At 29.2% G+C, this 18130-nt stretch overlaps 1 protein-coding gene across 1 annotated transcript in view; it reads right to left on the bottom strand.

The window, feature by feature from the left end:
• Positions 1-4384: 4384 nt before the first annotated feature.
• Positions 4385-18130, bottom strand: part of LOC118194212 (thiamine pyrophosphokinase 1) — a 33825-nt gene continuing 20079 nt past the window's right edge. Inside the window, exons 7-8 of the mRNA XM_035365429.2 lie at positions 14235-14346; positions 4385-12976 (exon numbers count right to left, since the gene is read on the bottom strand). Coding sequence (XP_035221320.1) covers positions 12849-12976; positions 14235-14346 — 240 coding nt within the window. The 3' untranslated portion in view covers positions 4385-12848. The remainder of the gene's footprint in view (positions 12977-14234; positions 14347-18130) is intronic.

The following is an 18130-nucleotide window of genomic DNA, read 5'->3' as shown; positions in this document are numbered from 1 at the left end:
GACGTCTTTAAGAATACTGTAAAAAAAATATCCATATCATTAAGTACAAGGTGTCTGAAATCAAACTTTCACGTTACTAGATTAGAACCATCATTTACTTCCAGTTATGTTGCAAAAAGTCTACAGAATATCACTAAATCATGTATACAGCTTTAGGTACTAATGTTGCATTATATGACACTGTGAAGTTTTGGTACTGAAAGTTCAGAAACAAGGACTGATATTCAGCAACCAGAGCACTCTGTTTGGCCTGCTGATGTTGAAGAGGCCCGCCTGCATGAACTTGTCGAAGAAGATCGGTATGCAACCACTCAAGAGCTTGCTAAGGAGTTAGACGTTAGGGCCATGTCCATTAGTCATGCTGTGCATCGTATAAACTTGAAGTACAAATTTAATTGCTGGGTGCCGCATGGACTGACTCGAGCAGATAAGGATAGACATGTTCGGGCCAGCACTGATCTGCTCGAATATCAATGCAAGGACAGAATTCTAGACCAGATCATCACTTGTGATGTAAAGTGGATTTACTTCAACAACACTTCAATAAAGCTGAAAAGAAAGGGTCTGCCTCCATTGAGCCCTTTGGCAGAGTTGCAAAGCACAATTTGACTAATAAAAAGATCATGCTTCGTGTCTGGTGGGATTATCGTGGTATTATCCACAAAGAGTATCTGGAAAAAGGTAATGTTCCATCAAGATAATGCAAGACCACATGTGTCTGCATTCATCGGTTGGACTCTGTACGGACTCGAATGGGATCTCTTGCCACACACACCGTATAGCCTTGAAATCGCTCTTTCGGACTTCTAACTTTTTTCATACCTGCAACTACATCTTGCTGGTGCTATCTTCCATTCTGCACAGAACATCCAAAATGAGGTTGATCTGTTACTACCTGCACTAAAAGTACTGCTTTTATGTTTTTTTTCTAACTTTATTAAGAACATTTTTTGGAGGAAAACTTTAGTTACAACCAGATATTTATTTCTAACATTATAGAGTTAGGTGTCTGCCGGAAACATCATACGGAGAAAACAATGAAAGGCGAAAACATCCTGGTACATAACATTGTGGGTGAAGAAAAAGCAAAAAAGAAAAATCACAGTTCTAAAATATCGTGGTGCAAAATGTCATCGAAAATAAAGCGGTTTAATAACTAACGGTTTAAAAACATCACCACCGAAAATATCGTGCTAAAACATAAAGCTACAAATCATCGCATGACGATAACATAGCAGACAATGCCTACAGGCTTTAAAAGTAGTAAAGGCATATTTGCATAATGATTTGTGAGTGCAAGAAGGAAAGAGGAATATATTTTTATAATTCATAAGTTTGAATTAATTAGTATATTTTTGCTGAAAAAGTGAGGAGATCTGAGCATTTAAAAACTGAAATTGAAAAGAAAATGTAACTTATAGCACTTATTAGAAGTTTTAATCTTAAATACTTAACTAATAAAAGTCGTAAATAAATTAATCTTTTCTTATAAAGTTTTACTGATAATTTTTCGTGAAAAACGGTTAAGAAAGAGGAAGATCTGTATGAGATTACCTCTTTAAAAATTGTTTAATTAATTGTCAATTTATTTTCTTTCACGTTTGTTAATCTGATATTCTTTTACTGAAAATTATATGTTTTGGTTCTGTTTATTCTTAAAGGGCCATTAACATTTTGATGTACAGCTGCAGTCAATTATTTGGTTGTCAGTTTGTTAGTTATGATGAAAGTCAATTACATATTTCAACACTAGACTAAGGCACTTCCTGTGTGCTGACTACCTTCACAGGCACCATGTATAACTGACAAAATTAAGCTGTCATTGTTTTGTAAGCAACATGATACCTAATTATTCATGGTCATTTACCATGATGTAGAGAATGACTGCATAAAACAGGTGATATCAGAATGCCTTAGTACACCACATTAAAAAATTCATAATCTATAAACCAGAGCGCCTGGAACAAATTAGCTGTCATGTAAAACTACTTTTTCTGACGAGACAGTGCTAACCAATAATTCTGCTTTTCAAGAAATTCAAATCATAATTTTAGATTTATTACAATTTTTAAATACATATGAACAATTCTGAAACACAACTGTGCTATTTCAATTGAGAAGATGGCAGAGGATTTAAAATACTGTCAAGCTAAAGTCCTCTTGAGACATTGGTGGTAGGAAAAAAAACATAGGAGACATTCAAGTTAGTCTCCACGGGTATTTTCCTTCAAAACTGGGATACAACTCATATGTACCCAAGGTTTAAGCTGATAACAGGTGCGCATATGCTTCTTGGCCACTATAAAATCCATGGACTTGATCTGGCAATAGTTTCAAAATAGGATTAATAACAATACAACTAACCTGTTCATAAATGTGAATGATGTTTAAAATCCAAATATAGTACAATGCTATCTTTTAAATTACGAGAATGGAGCTTACGCCTCGTGCTTCTCCATAATTGATTGCTTTCGTCTGTTTGATTATTGCAAGGCACATGAGACCTACCTGCTTAAGGGGGGATGCCTTTGTGGAGGACATCCTAAGGGGAATTGGTTTGTATCCACAATACAAAGGCAAAACCACAAAAGTGCCCATGCAACAAACCTGTTCACTTGAAAAAAACTAGCAGAATTCAATGACTTTACTGCTCAGCTGCTAGTGGGATTTGCCATAACTGAATTCCAATTTAATCCTGTTTTTTCAAATGAAATCACATTAAACTTTGCCATATGTGAAGAAAAACATTTAGATGAGATAATCTGTTTTGTGTTAACATAATCATTAGATTGTTTATGTAAAAGATTGGTATAATTAGTAATTAATATTTCAGAATATTACTGTTTTCTTGATGAGAAACTTTTATCGACAAGTTGAACACCTTTTGAAGTACAAGAAATTAAGATTATCTTTGTAAATAAACAGCATTTCATCCCAAGTAACTGAAATAAATTTATTTTCTCGGGATGAAAAAAATAATAAATAATTTTAAGTAATGGTAATAATGGTTCAGAAATAAATAGTTTCAGTACTTTGGACGGGGTTCTTATGTAAAAATATTCATAAAATTGTATGTTTATGGGAAAATTTTTGCAAAAATGCAAATAGCATAGCAAGTATAAGCGGTGAATATGTACTGAAAAAGTAATGAATGAACTACATATAAATAATCATTTTCTATTTTATTCAAAATTTTCAAATTTAAATATGACATAGCACAAGCACAACTTTTAATTCATATACTTTTTAACCTTTCAACTGAAGTGTTTCAATATCAAAATAATAATAATAAAATAAATACTGAAATCATACAAACAAAAATGTGCAAGTTAAAAATTCTTTAAAATGACTATATAAAAACATTAAACTAAGATTTATAACCCAAATAAAATGTACTTTTTTAATATAAGTGTAAACATATCACAAATGTTTTAACAAAAAAAAAAAAAAAAGTTTTCAATTTATAAGAAGGAAATAAACTACAAATATATAAATACATAGTAAAAAAAATAATTAACAAAGAAGAGATTTACGAATACTGTTAAGTACTACTCATTCATTAAGAAAATGAAAGGGGAAAAAGCATTAATTGTAACATAATAGTATCATTCTTCAAATAATTATAATCACCTTTTTTCCCTAATACATTTAAAATATGTTTTTAATAATATAATAAAGGATTCAAATAAGAAACTTTTAATTAAAGCTTTTTTTTTAATAGCAGTATACTTATCTGCTATATCTTATGTAAAGTGTATTATTTTATTTTATGAATATGTTGATGAGTATCAATTTTTTTATACTGCTTTTTCTTTAATTAGGATTAATTGAATACCATAAAAATAACCATAAGTGCATTTCTTATGATTTTTATTTACTTTTAATGGCATATTTATTGTCATCTTAGTTTATTTAGTTTTCTGCTTTAGGAACATCTGTCTTATTAAGTCACTTATATATCCTTCCAGCTTTTATTAAATAGTGATAAATGCCCCGATTTAATGATTTTGATATTCTGAATTGTAACAAAAACAAAACAAAACTCTTACTTTGGTTTAAAGAAATTATTTCTCATTGAAAGGCTACATGCAGACATAAGTAAATACATAAAAAATATAATGTGATTTTTCAACTAAAATCACATTATATTTTTTAATTATTAAATTTAAAAAGTATAGGCAATTGACTAAATTAGATAGTAATTATGTTCTTTCTTATCTTATGTCAGTTTATCAAATACATAACACATAATTTTATGTTTGAACTGTATCCAAATAAATTTTTATCAAATATAAAATTTGCATATATAAAAGAGGCCATTAATTTAGATTTTAGGGAAAAATATTCTTAATCACATATATGGCTTGTGTACAGCTGTACTCCCATATGTGCAAATAACGTTTTTAAAGATCTATTGTGTTTCTGGAGTGAATTTCACAATACTGTTATATAAAACTATAGATAATACTGAATGCTATACACAATGCCATATTCATGTAACATAGAAAAATATGTCATTACACTCAACTGATTAATTGCACATAGTAATATATCACAGTGATTAAATAAAGTAACAAAGTATTTTGTAAGTAAGCACAGAATGTACTTTCTTTCCATCTCTCATATGTAACGAAGTAAGTGATTTTGATATTTTAATCTAATGCTCAAACGACGTTAGAGCAGCCACACATAAGTACCTATACTGCATAATATTAACTACAGTTTAAAAGGATAACAAAAAGGTTTATTTAAGTATTGCATAAACAACATGAAATCAATCAAAATTGGGCATGTGCGTTTGTACTGATAATAAGGATTGTCATGGAAGACAATTCTTTGTGCATTTAGGCTCTTGTATTTTACCATGATGCTCATAAAACATTTATTTCTTTAACTTCCAGTTGACAACATTAAAACACAGGATATAAGAACATGACTATATTAGATGAAACACAAAAGTAAGTATAGAGGGAATAACTTAAGCTGAAATCATGAAACAAAATTCCTGAATTTTCTTTTGTACATAGAAATTTTTTTTCATTAACACATATTAATCAATTTTCTTGACATGTACTCAATGATATTTTATTATTTTAATTCGGACCTTCTGTTAATCTCAACAATATGGTTCAGTCTTGCATCTTTAAATTTTCCTCTTGTGAAGCAAACAACATACTGCCTGCATTTTATCATACAATCGTTATTGCAGTTTTTTTTTTTTTTTAAATGCAAATGCACACAAAATTTAAGTGAGTCATCTATTTATAGTAGAATTTTGATAATTTGCAAATACCTATAATCTGTACTCATTTTAGGATGTAAACAAACAAAATTTCTATTTTCAGAAAACTGAACATGGCAAATTCAATTATAATTTTACACACACATATATATACACACGCAAAATTAAATTCCCTAATAAAAAAGCATTATATTCAAAACATATTTTTATCAAAGAAGTTAATGTATTTTATTACTGAAGTTATGTAACATTTCTGTGGCAACACTCTCTTTTTATGGTAAATACAGACTGTAAATTTCTACAGATTTTTCCTTTCAGAAATATAGGTTCATATCTTTGAAATACACCTTATAGCTTCTTTATTTACATTCTGTGCAATGAACACGTTTTTTATATCATAGATAAATAGAAACATTTTATTAAAAGTATTTGTAGAGAATTTAAAAATAGAATGAAAAAAATACAAAAAAGAAAATGGACTAAAAACATTAATAAACCCAAAATTTCAATTCTAGCACTTCTAGTTAATTGCTAGTTGTATTATTAATCCAAATGCACCTGCATAGAATTAGCATAAGGGAAAAATCTAGCCAGAATGTTTTCTTTTCTTTTCTTTTTTCTAATAGAACATTTAGTTTATTCAGCCCTTTTTGTTTAAGAGAATTTAACTGCTTTGAAATAATTTTACTAGTATAGTAAAAAGTCCGAAATCCGGACTCATCGGGACTTCAGCAAGTCCAGATTTGGGATTTTTCCGGATATTAGATGATCAGCTTAAATCTAGTAAGATGGCATACAGAAATTATAAAATAAAAAATATGAAATTGTGATATATGAAATAATGAAGTATTTATGACCTAAATTTACAAAAAAAAAAAAAAAAAGATAATGGTTTTTTTTAGTAAAAAGTTTTAGTCCAGTTTGTTACAGCATGTCTTTTATTGTTTATGAAGATGTATACAAGTAAACTGTTTACATTTCGCACATTGAATTCTTTTGCTTTTATTTCCTTACTTTAGAGTTTTTTTATTACACACATATAGACAGAGAGATAGATAGCATTAAATCATACTTATAATATAAAATGATGCAGTTTAATCATATATGTAAACTTATACAATAATGCATGTTTAAATTAGATTATTTAGTGTTATATATATTCTGTGTGTGTATAAATCCATATGTATAAACTCAAGGGCATTTATAGGTACCTGTGTGGTTTGGCTATTCTTATGTGTAAACCCAAAAATTATCACACCCGCGGCAGTTCTCCCGAAACTTAAAACCGGGGATGCAGATAATGAGCAAGTACCCATTTTCCTTATAATTCTATCTTATTTAAGTTCCCTTACCATCTTCTATATGAAATATCCTATCTTATCGTATTTGCTTGCATAATTATATCTCCCTCCCCCTAGTTTTTTTAGCATATGATTCAAGAACTTTGGATTTATGATAACAATGTAAAATGTATGCATAAATAGGAAATTATTTGGTGCAAGTAAAAAAAAACTATTGAAATTGATGAGTCCTCTGAAATATGCATTAATAATATTAGTACAGTACAAAGTCCGAAATCTGGACTTGTCAGGATTTCGGACTTGGGATTTTTCCAGATATTAGATCATCAGTTTAAATCTAGTATGATGGCAGGTAGAAATTATAACATATAAAATATGAAATCGTGATTTTTGAAATAATGAAGTATTTATCATCTAAAAGGTATCAAAATTTACCAAAAAAGCTTAATATTTATTTGTTTACCTTATTAAACATTTCTTTCAATGTAAGTTGTATAAGTTGCTTCATTTTTTTTTTTTTTTTTTTTTTTTTTGGTACTAATACTTTTTTTTAAATTCTGTACACAGACATAATCTCTTGTTCAGCTACATTGTTGAAGTCCTGTTACTGCTGTATCGAGAATTCTGACTAACTTTTCAATTGAAATTTTTTCACTTTCAGTAACTTCTCTGTCACTTTTTTCACTATTGATAATGGTATTTTCTAGATCTAGAATTATACTACAGACTTCACCATTCATTAATTGATTGATGATTGAGAAGCATTGTCATCACAGTGAAAATCTTCTTTTATGTCATCTTTATTTATTACCGCTTCGCCATATTTCTTTACAAAATCCGTTAATTGGAAAATTTCACCTTTGTTTGGCGATATCCGAAAACCTAAATTCATGCCTATTATCATTAAATTCAGCTATCCTTTACTGTGCATGAGCTCGGCGACTAATGAAAATTATTCCTTTTAAATTTTATCTTGCTTCTATCGCGCACTGAGACATTTAAAACTTGAATTGTATTAGTTTAGCTATTCATTATACTTATGTCTATTTCTTGTACATGCTTAAGGCTTATCAGAGTTCTGAATAAATAAATTCCCACATATACTTAAGCCTTATTGATGGCCAGCGCTAAATATCTAACCGCCTGATGCAATCTCTGTGGGTCCTAAATTCTGCGATCTGCAATCATCTGTAACTTAAATCTGTAATCATCGCCAGGTGCAAACTCCTTTATTACTCAATTTTAGGCATCACTACATGAGTCATTACTCAAGTTGTCATGTTTTTATACACATGCGGTGATGAAAGAAACATATAATAAATAATGATTCGCCAGGTTGGCATCAGATCAATGATGTATCCATATGGAATGTTATGGATTGAGATGTGTATCAAAGCAGATATGCAGCAACAGAGCCTATTAGCATAAATTTGTACTCATCGTACAAATTTCATACAAACCGTAAAATCCACTGTATATGACACAAAAAAAAAAGAAACTTTTTGAATTTTTTGTGGAAGCATCTTAAACAACTTACATTGAAAGAAATGTTTAATAAAGTAAACAAATAAATATTAAGCTTCTTTTATTATTATTATTATTATTATTATTATTTTGTAAATTTTGGTACCCTTTAGATCATTATTGTTTTTCATTTCATAAATTACAATTTTATATTTTTAACTGTATAATTTCTGCATGCCATGTTACTAGATTTAAATTGATGATCTATTATCCAGAAAAATCCCAAATCTGGAATAGCCAAAGTCCTGACCAGTCCGGATTTCTGACTTTACTAATCATTTTAATTTAATAACTACATATGTGTGTGTGAAAGAGAGAGAGAGAGAGAGACAATATAATTAATAAAGTTACATTTACACTATTAAGTGCATGTGATGTTCATATAAGTTTATTCATCCACTTGAAACAGATAGCACACCATGTGTGTATGTATTTCTGAGTCAAAAAGATGAGTAGCACACTGTGTCTGCAATGATACTGAATTGCAATTATCAATCAGTAAAGAAAAAACAGCCATTGAGATAAGACAGGTTTAAAATAAAAAATCTCTTAGACGTATGTACATATAAAATTTGGTAATGGTTTCAATTTAGTCCTTAAAAGGAGTAACCCAAAGCCAGGACCATCAGGAATACAGAAAATGTGCAGTGATAGTGAAAGTAATAACTTATTGCTTGCAGGAAATAGAAAAAAGAACTGAAATGTTGTTATTATGGATAATGATCCGGAATATGAGGAAGACATGGATATGAATATAAAACTGTTAAATGAAACATGTAGAGGGCCCGGTGGCTTAGTGGCTAGTGCATCGCGCAGCGCACCACAGGTCCGGGGTGGGCAAGGTCGAATCAGCCTTTTATCCCTTGATTTCCATCTTTTGGGTCGATAAAATGAGTACCAACTTCGCTTGAGGACTAAACACTGGAGGTCCTGCGACAAGCTGACCATTTGTTCAAGGCATATGCTTACGCATCCCAGGGCCCACGGTCAAGAAAGCAGATTTCGGGGCTCTGCAAGCATTGGCCCACTAGGGTTATTATGCCACTGAGTTTAGTTTAGTTTAGATGAAACATGTAATGATATTTTTGAGGAAACTTATTGGGAAGATTATAATGAAAGTGAAACTGAAGAGCTTGAAACTGAAGTTAGTGAAGATATTGAGAGATGGGCAGTTGGTGGTGATTTAATAAAAATCATTTTGAGGGTAACCAGTGTTTCCAAAGTTACATAAAAAAAGGTCATCCATACACAAAAAAACTAAGGGTCATTCTTCCAAGAAAATTTCGTACCTTAATACCAATTCCTAAAAATTTATTTGTCGATAATATTCTTTGCTTCCTAACTGACCCTAAAATAAAAATTTCATGTTATAACTGACCATTCTTTAAATAAATGATTCCTTTTTAATGATGCCTTTTTATTTTATTTTGCAATGCACACATGGTGTTCAGTCATTTTATTTGAATGAAATGCGTTATGAAGTAAGTTATTTCTATAGCATATATATATTTTTTTTTTTTAATTTAAAAATGATTAATATAAAGCAAAAACAAAGTTCAGCTTCTGACGATTTTCTCAAAAAAAAAAAAAAAAAAAAAAAAAAAAAGTGCAATCTTGAATGAGTTAACTGTGATTTTTAGATGTCTTTTCTAATAAACAATTTGACATCATGAATTCATGAATATAAGACTTTTCCTGTTTTGCTTCTCATTATTTTGTTTTACCACACTGATACAGAAGGTGCACATTCTGAATACATCATATCAAAAGAAGCCATTTTAAGGCAACTGATACAGCAGAAGACCAAAAATACCCACAGCTTCTCCGATGTAAACAGTGAAATTACAAAACTTTAAAGTTAATAAAAATTACAAAACTTTCTAATTAAAGACTTCTAAGTCTACCTTGATAAGCATGTAACACAGCTTATGGCCATATTAATTTTTTTAAAGTTAGCATGAAAAATAAATAATGTTTTCAGAAGATGATATTGCGGATAAATTGATACGTTCGGATGAATTAAAAAATTCACTATCAAATGTATGGTAATATGAAATCATTGGCAGTGTTTTAAATATAGTGTAAGAAGATTCTGATCAAGTTTATGACATAGAGCAGTTAGTCCCCCCCGAAAAAAAAAACATTTCAATTATGTATTTGTAGCAAAAATTTCAAGATTTTAAGTACTTGAAGTATGGATTTATGTTGTTTTCATTTTCATTAAAAATTAATATGAATAAGACACCTGAAAATCTATAGATGGAGCTAAATAATTTACAATGCGATATAAATCTTATTCAAAGATTTGAATACAGATGTTATTAACTTCTGTTATTCCTTATCAAAAATTAAAAATAATCTGTTATGAATTTCTGCATTAAAAACAACCACTTAGTTTGGGAATGTATTTAAATATGAACAACTGTTAAACCAATTCATCTATGAGCATTTATAGCCGTGAAGAAAATAATTTCAAGTTATTTCTCTATAAGGCTACACACTTTATCAGAATGAAAATGACATTAAGAGTCAAGCTGTAGTAAAGAATGAAGAGATTTATAATTATTTATATACATATGTATTTTTGACCACATATCAAAGAAAAATTTAATAAATAAGAGAAACAGACCAGGTTATCATTATTTATTCTCAAGTTTTGCTCTGCTTGGTAAATTTTCTCTGAAAATTTTTATAATTTGCTTACTTTTAGTTGAAATTAAATTATTTTATATTAAACAGGTTAGAATTATTTGGAAGAAATGTCAGTCTAAGAATTTAATATTTAGCTGTCAATATATTTGAATTACAAAGTGTACCAACTAAAGTTAAATTTAGATTTTAGACAGAGAATAAGTATAAATTTGAATTTTTTTTAACAATATTATTACTATTGCTTATGTATATTTTGACAAATATTTAGTAAGCAAAATTTTAAATTTATTTAAAATACTTCTTATTTTGTTAACAGACTTTATCATTTGGTTAAAATAAATTCTGGTCTACCATGTGTTTTCAAAATGTTTATTCAGGTTCCAAGCACTTTAGTTTAAGACCACTGATAAAGAGAATATTAAAACAGATATCAGGTCAATGAAAGTTTGACTCTAGGAGAAAAAATGGATGAAATTTTTAAAATATAACTGATTAGAAGTAATATTTGTAATTCTCTTTTCATCATATATATATATATATATATATACATATATTACTTCTTAAAAAAAAAAGCCCTTTGTTTTGCTTTTTTAAAATATGATAACATTTATCTCTCTCTCTCTATATATACATATTGTTATGAATTTTGTAATTAGATAGGTAATTTCATTAGAATTATAAGTAAAATTGATGTATTTTTCTGTGTAATGCAGCGCAAGACAAATTGTAAGAGAAAGCTATGCAGGAAAAGTATGAATACAGGGGCAAGTGCATTTAACATTGAGTGAATGAATATCTGGGTAATTTGGCAAGAAATTGCTAAAGTCGCCAAATTTGACGACATTTTGGTTCAGTCCCTTTATTACCGTAATAGGTACTGTAATTGAATAAATGTAATTGACTTCTATGTTAGCTGTAACCATAATTCCACCCTCATATTGCTTTCCAGTATGAACACTTGTATGAATATTTCCGTGGAAAATTCCAGAGTTCTGAAATATTTCTTTTGATAAAAATAATTTTTGTAAACCTATTATCGGACTTGTGCATTCAGTCTATTCTGAACCTGTATGCACCCAATGATATACAGATTTAGATTTTTATATTATATCCTATAATAAGAAAATTACACACTTTTTTTTTTGTTGTTTTAAAACATCACAAAGAAATTAATTGCTCTTATATGTTTTTTCAAAATTTGGTTTCTTTATGCTGGCCTTTTTTTTCAGCCTAATTTCTATTATTTTTTTTATAACTTCAAATTTGCAAATTTCTAAAATTCGCACAATCTCTGAAACCAAGCTATGCAAATTTCTGGACTTCTACTATATTTTCATACTTAACTAATTTTCTAACTTCTTCATGCTCTTGTTTTGGTTTCCTTAGCTAAAGGTTTAATTTTATCTTTTCTTATCAACAGAAAGAATGGGATGAAAAGTGCACTTAGACAAAGTGAATTCATTGGCATCCTAAAACTTAGGCCACTGCGTATTATTCCTAATATCAGCCTAAGCTGCTACATGAAATTCCACAGTAACAAAAATTTATATCAAAGTTAAAAATGTCAAGTTATTTTGACACTGACTGGTAGAAATACGATTTATACTCGTATTAGCCGAAAGCAACGACTGAATTAAGCAGCACACCTATCACAGAAAAGCAAGATAATTTTACACAATATTTAAACTAGATCTGTTAACATTAGTTTTCTTTTGAAATGGGATTTACCATATTGCTTCAAATTCAAGTTTGCAACAGGATTTTAAAATTGGAAAAATAATAAAAAATAAAAATGATTTCAATAAGTATTAAAAAAAGATACATTTTTATTTTCTTAAAATATATACTTATATAAATAAGTTACATAATTTATTGAGTAATAAGATGTTAGTTAAAATACTCACTTTAAATTTAAGCTGCATCCTAAATTTTACATCTTAAAAATCTAAATCAAATATGCGGTTTAAATTTGAAGCAATATAGTACATAAATTTTATAGAGAATTTTGTTTTTAAATCTCAGAGATAGTAGAACAAATAATACCATTACAAATCTTTCATACTTTACAAATTAGAAATTATCTTCATTTATAATTATAGTAGAAATATAGAAATCTATTATATGACCTATTATGATGTATTTAGTTTTATTTCCATGGTCCAAATAAGCTCTGTATCAGTTGTAACAGTAACAGTACTGCTGCCATCAAAAAGATTACAAGTACTGATTAAACCACCAAATTTCATCCTATCACCATCTATTGCACAAAAAGAAAATTTTAAACTATTGCAGTCATAGAATTAACAAAAACATAGCATTTTTTTCCAACTAAAATTACTAATATTGAGAGATATCTATTTAAAATAGTTAAATTATAGAAGTATTTTATATGAGAAACAGCAAAGAAGACCTTAAAGATCTTTTCTGTTATATTATGGATATAAAATCTTTGTAAACACTTTAACAAAAACATATCTTTTATTAATATATAGACATGATCTTTTTGTTTAAAAAAATCTAAAATTCTCTCTCTCTATATATATAGTATTATAGATTTTTTAATGTATAATAATATAATTTTAATATATAATATTTTTTAATATATATATGCACACAGTACTGTCAATATACAATATATTTGGGACTTTCCTGGACATTTAAATTTAAAAACACACTTTAATAATAATAATAAACCTTTATTAACAATAAATTATATACATTTATCTAAAACAGAAAATTACACGCACTTATACAATCACATACACATGAAGTTTTTAAGAGCAAAACAAAACTTTGAAAATGTATGTACATATTGTTCTAACTGAATTTTATCAGCTAAACCTTTACTTTATAAGTGAATGCAAATTTTCATGTTTAAAAATTTGCTTCAGATGGTTTATTAAAAAAACGTTTCAGGTAGATATTCTACAACATTTGTTTTGTCAGGTTTGTCTGAATATAAATTGATATACATTTAGACTAAAAGTAATATTTTACCACCTAACTGCAGATTATAAGAAAGCTATATAATCTTTAATTTTATTAATAATTTTTTGTTTTATTACAATATTACAGTGAAACTTCCTTAATTACAACTCTACTTTTGCGACCACTATCAATAGTAATGGAGCATTATTATTGTCAATGTTCACTGCCATCATCTGATTGCGTATTTAGAAACACTGTTCAGTTTCAGAAGCAATCATCTTAAGGAAGTAGTTACTGAGACAGGTGACTAAAAAATTCCAGACCTTTTATTATTACAAAACCTTTTATTGTAATTACAAGTTAATATGTTTTTTAAAATTAATATATTTAATTTTGTTCTAATAGTGAGTTAGAATGTGAACTTGAACTGAGAAATGGAGTAAATTTTTCTAAAGCAATTTGATAATCATATTGCAAGGAAAAAAATATTGTTTGGGACCAAAGAAATCTGTCCAAGTAAATAAAATCACCCATTATCTGGTTACTTTGTTAATGAGGTATGTCTGAATATAAATTGATATACATACTTAAATTCCACTTTAGTCCCGTGGTTGAGACATTTGTGCATTCTTTTCCTAAAGGTATCAATCCAAGATGGGAATCTTTTACATCATCAGTAATATGTACTTTATGTGATCCCTGAAAAGGTTGTAAAACAACATTAAAACCAAATGTCAAATTATATATTTGCACTGTATATAAACAAATTTTGAGAGGCAAAGTCTGAAGGAAACAGAAGATAATTTTAAACTGCTGAAAATTGACCACAGCAATTAAGAAAAATTAATAAAAATTTTTCTTAGGCTCATAATTTATATTTATATATCATGGTACAATTGTGAATTTTTTTTTTTTTTTTTCTTTTACTTTTAACTTAAAAAGGTATTTAAATGTAAAACTTGACAAGGAAAATAAATGATTTAAATTTCATTAACTGACACTATTCATTTCTAGGAAAGGGAGAAAGGAAATTTAGATTTTTAAACTTTTCAGTACTTTCTCAGTACTTTTCTTTTCTTAAATTTTCATTTATGCTCTCTTGAAAGATAGAAATCATAAAAAATTAGATCTTTATGAAATTTTTATCCATTCTGAGCATGTAATAATACTGGAATGTAAAGTTTATTCATTATTGACAAATTCCTATCAAATCATATGTACATCTCTGTGAAAATATATACATATGATAATGCATAATTGTTAGTTTAATTTGTGGTGATCGTAGTGGATCCTATAGGATTTTAGTTGCTCATATTGCATTAAATGTTCCCATTGCATTCATCAAGAACTTTCAGCAGACATATTACAGTAAAAATTGTTCTTTCTTTTGGGACCTCAAAAATATATGCTACTTCTCGAAAAGCCAGCGGCCTCTCTTTTTTCCTTCTACATAGGGTTGCATATTTATCGGCACAAACGGGGAGCGCAACATGCACTCCTTATCACTATCACCACAAATTTATTAAGATAAAGTTTGTGAAGGTTATCTGCCTAAGAGAATGACAATCTTTGTGGAGGATTTTCTAAGGGAAAATGGGTCATATTAACTTACATATGGAAAAAAAACCCAAATAATAGAAAAATTTAAAAAATATTTGTGATAATGCCAAAGAAAAATTTCTATTTTTACATTCATAGCTTAATTTCATTTGTTTTATTTATACTTGGAAGTATTCTGTTGTTTATTTTAAATTTTATTTCTAAATATTCCAAAAGTTCAATCCTTTCTTTGTGTGTAATGCTATCACAAAATGTCTTGTCCCCTTGTTGGCATGGTGGTAGAAATGTTGGCTGCTATAGCCTTGGGGCCAAGTTTGAACCCAATAGAAAGAACAGAAGTTTGTAAGTGTATAGTGTCTTTACAGCACGGAAGCATTTAAAATACTGTCAAGCCAGGTTTTCTTAAGAGATTGGTAGAAAAAGAAAAAAAGAAGGGGAGTCGAAGATTTCAGATCTGATCCCAGAAGATCCTCCTTCAAACGTGGGATGAAAGCTGGGCAAACTCATACTATTACTTATATTGTGTCCATTGATGCTAAGGCCTAAACCAATGACAGTTGAAATCTCTGTGCTTTTGGCCATGATAAAATTTGTAGACTTGATCTGATATTACTGCCAGACAAATGAGATAAGTCACTTACTTTTCTCTTAATTTTGGCGATTTTTCAAATCACATAACTTTCTCAGCTAATGTACAACCATTAACCATGAACTGAATGTAATCTTGATTCAGGTTAGAATATTTTTTACCTGTATGATATCCATGAACTAACCCAATGATGGGTGCATTATTTGTTTCTTGGCCATAATAAAATACATAAACTTGATCTAATGTTACTGTCAGACTAATGAGGTATTTCACAACAATACTATGTGTCCACTGAAAACATTGCAGGTGAAAGCAATGGAAGGGGGAAACATCATTAGAGAAAAGAAAACAAGGGGAAAACATTATTATTCTAAAATATATAGGTATAAAATACAGATGAGCAAAGCCAGGGATCAGATCAGAACCATTCACTTACTGAAATGAATCAGTTCTTTTTAATGATTTACCATTCACTAACAATGACACTGAATGCACTCGGAACAGATGATGTGGGAAAAGAGTGGCGTGCAAAGATGGGGCAAAAGCAGAAAGAATCGAACAAGGAATGAGATCAGTAGAATCAACCAAACCACTCACTCCTGATTTCTTTCAACTGTACTTTGGACATCCTCTAAAAACACCTTTTTACATAGAAGTAGCAATAAAATTCTCGAATAAAAAATACTAAAAAAGTTAAAAAATAATGAAAACTAAATTCTTTTTTGTTAAAAGATTACATTATTTTACTATAACTGATATTTTGTTGCCATTACATAATGTAAAAATAAATTTTTAGACTGGAGGCAAATCCCCAAAGAACAGGAAATTGCCTGCTGATAAAACAGGCATTTTCTTCTTCTTCTTTTTTTTTTTTTTTTTTGCTAATTTAACAAAAATGATACCAAATACTGCTCATTCTTCAATGCAGAAGGGTCGAAATTTTGTTCTGCAACCTTGAAAAACACATTAGATGGAAAAATTTATGTTTATAAATATATCCTGATTCTAAAGAAGATTAAAAAGTAATTCACAGCTCAACTACAAGATGTTATTAAAACAAATAAAAATATATAATTTATTATTTTAGATAACAGTTATAATAATATTGTATAAATAAGGTAGCACCTAACATACATAGCTATGCTATGAAGAGTATTCGAAGAATCAAAATAAAACTCAATCGAAGAAGTCTGAGGAAGTGAAAAGAGCAAAAAATCAAGACTCCACAGGAGCCAGATTTGCGGCTAAGGGAACGAGCACTGGATTGATGAAAAGAGCGAATAATGAACACACCATGGGAATCGGATCTGCGGCAACAGAAGGAGTGCCAGAGAAATAAAATGAGCAAATTATGAAGGACTCAGTGCGAACCAGATCCATGACTACAAAAAGAGTGGCGTAGAGAAGAAAAGAGCAAATGATCAAGATTCCAAAGGACCCAGATTTGAGACTAGAGAAGGAGCGCGAAAGCGATGACAGCTGGGAGTCCGAGGAGGAAACTCAGCACCTACAATCTATGTACTTTACATACTGCCAGATGGGGAAAATACTGAATCCATTTGCAAACAGGGTGTTCAGTTTTTCTGAGATACACTGGCTTGTTTTTTAAATACTATATGGAGCACAAGCAAACCAAAAGCACATATGTATACATACATAACACACACATAAAAAGGTCAGAGACAATTCTGATAAATAAAGAAGAAGAAAATTTTAGTGGTTACATAAGAGGAATCAAATTTTAGGGAAGATTCCTAATAAGAGTTCTCCATGAACTATTAAAAGAACTACCAGTTCATTTCTGCTAGATTGCTGATCATTCGCTCAGTAAAGTGAATTGTTTCTTTGAATCAGTTGTAGAGCAGATCATCCATCTCTGGTATAAAATATTGTCATAGAAAAAAAAGGGGAGATTAAAAAACATCAAAGTTTTAAAGCATCGTCATAAGAAATATGGTGGTAAAAAAATAAAACACCTACAAATCATTGCATGATGATAATATTGCAGTAAAAATTTATTAGCTAATTCAAAAATATCTAACACAGACGTAAAAATATTCCTCATTCCTTCTTGCACTCAAAACTCATGAACTCAATTATGTGAACATATATCTGATTGTAAGGAAAGTTTTCTGCCAAAAAACGTTCTTAATAATGTTAGGAGGAAAAACGCATGAAAGCAGTACCTTTAGTGTGGGTAGTAATCACCACCCAAATCTAAAATTTTCTGTCAATGTTTTGGAAATTTTTCTGAAGTCTTCAGCCCAGAAACTTGGTGGCTGCGAGTCCAAAAACAGATCATTTCCAAAGTCCTGTGTAGAACTGAAAATAGCA

The sequence above is a fragment of the Stegodyphus dumicola genome, chromosome 1 (genome assembly GCF_044657685.1).
Source record: "Stegodyphus dumicola isolate Sdum_Otavi_A_Nest chromosome 1, ASM4465768v1".
Taxonomy (NCBI): Eukaryota; Metazoa; Arthropoda; class Arachnida; order Araneae; family Eresidae; genus Stegodyphus; species Stegodyphus dumicola.
Note: the sequence above shows the minus strand (reverse complement) of the source record. Positions and strands in the feature narration are given on the sequence as shown.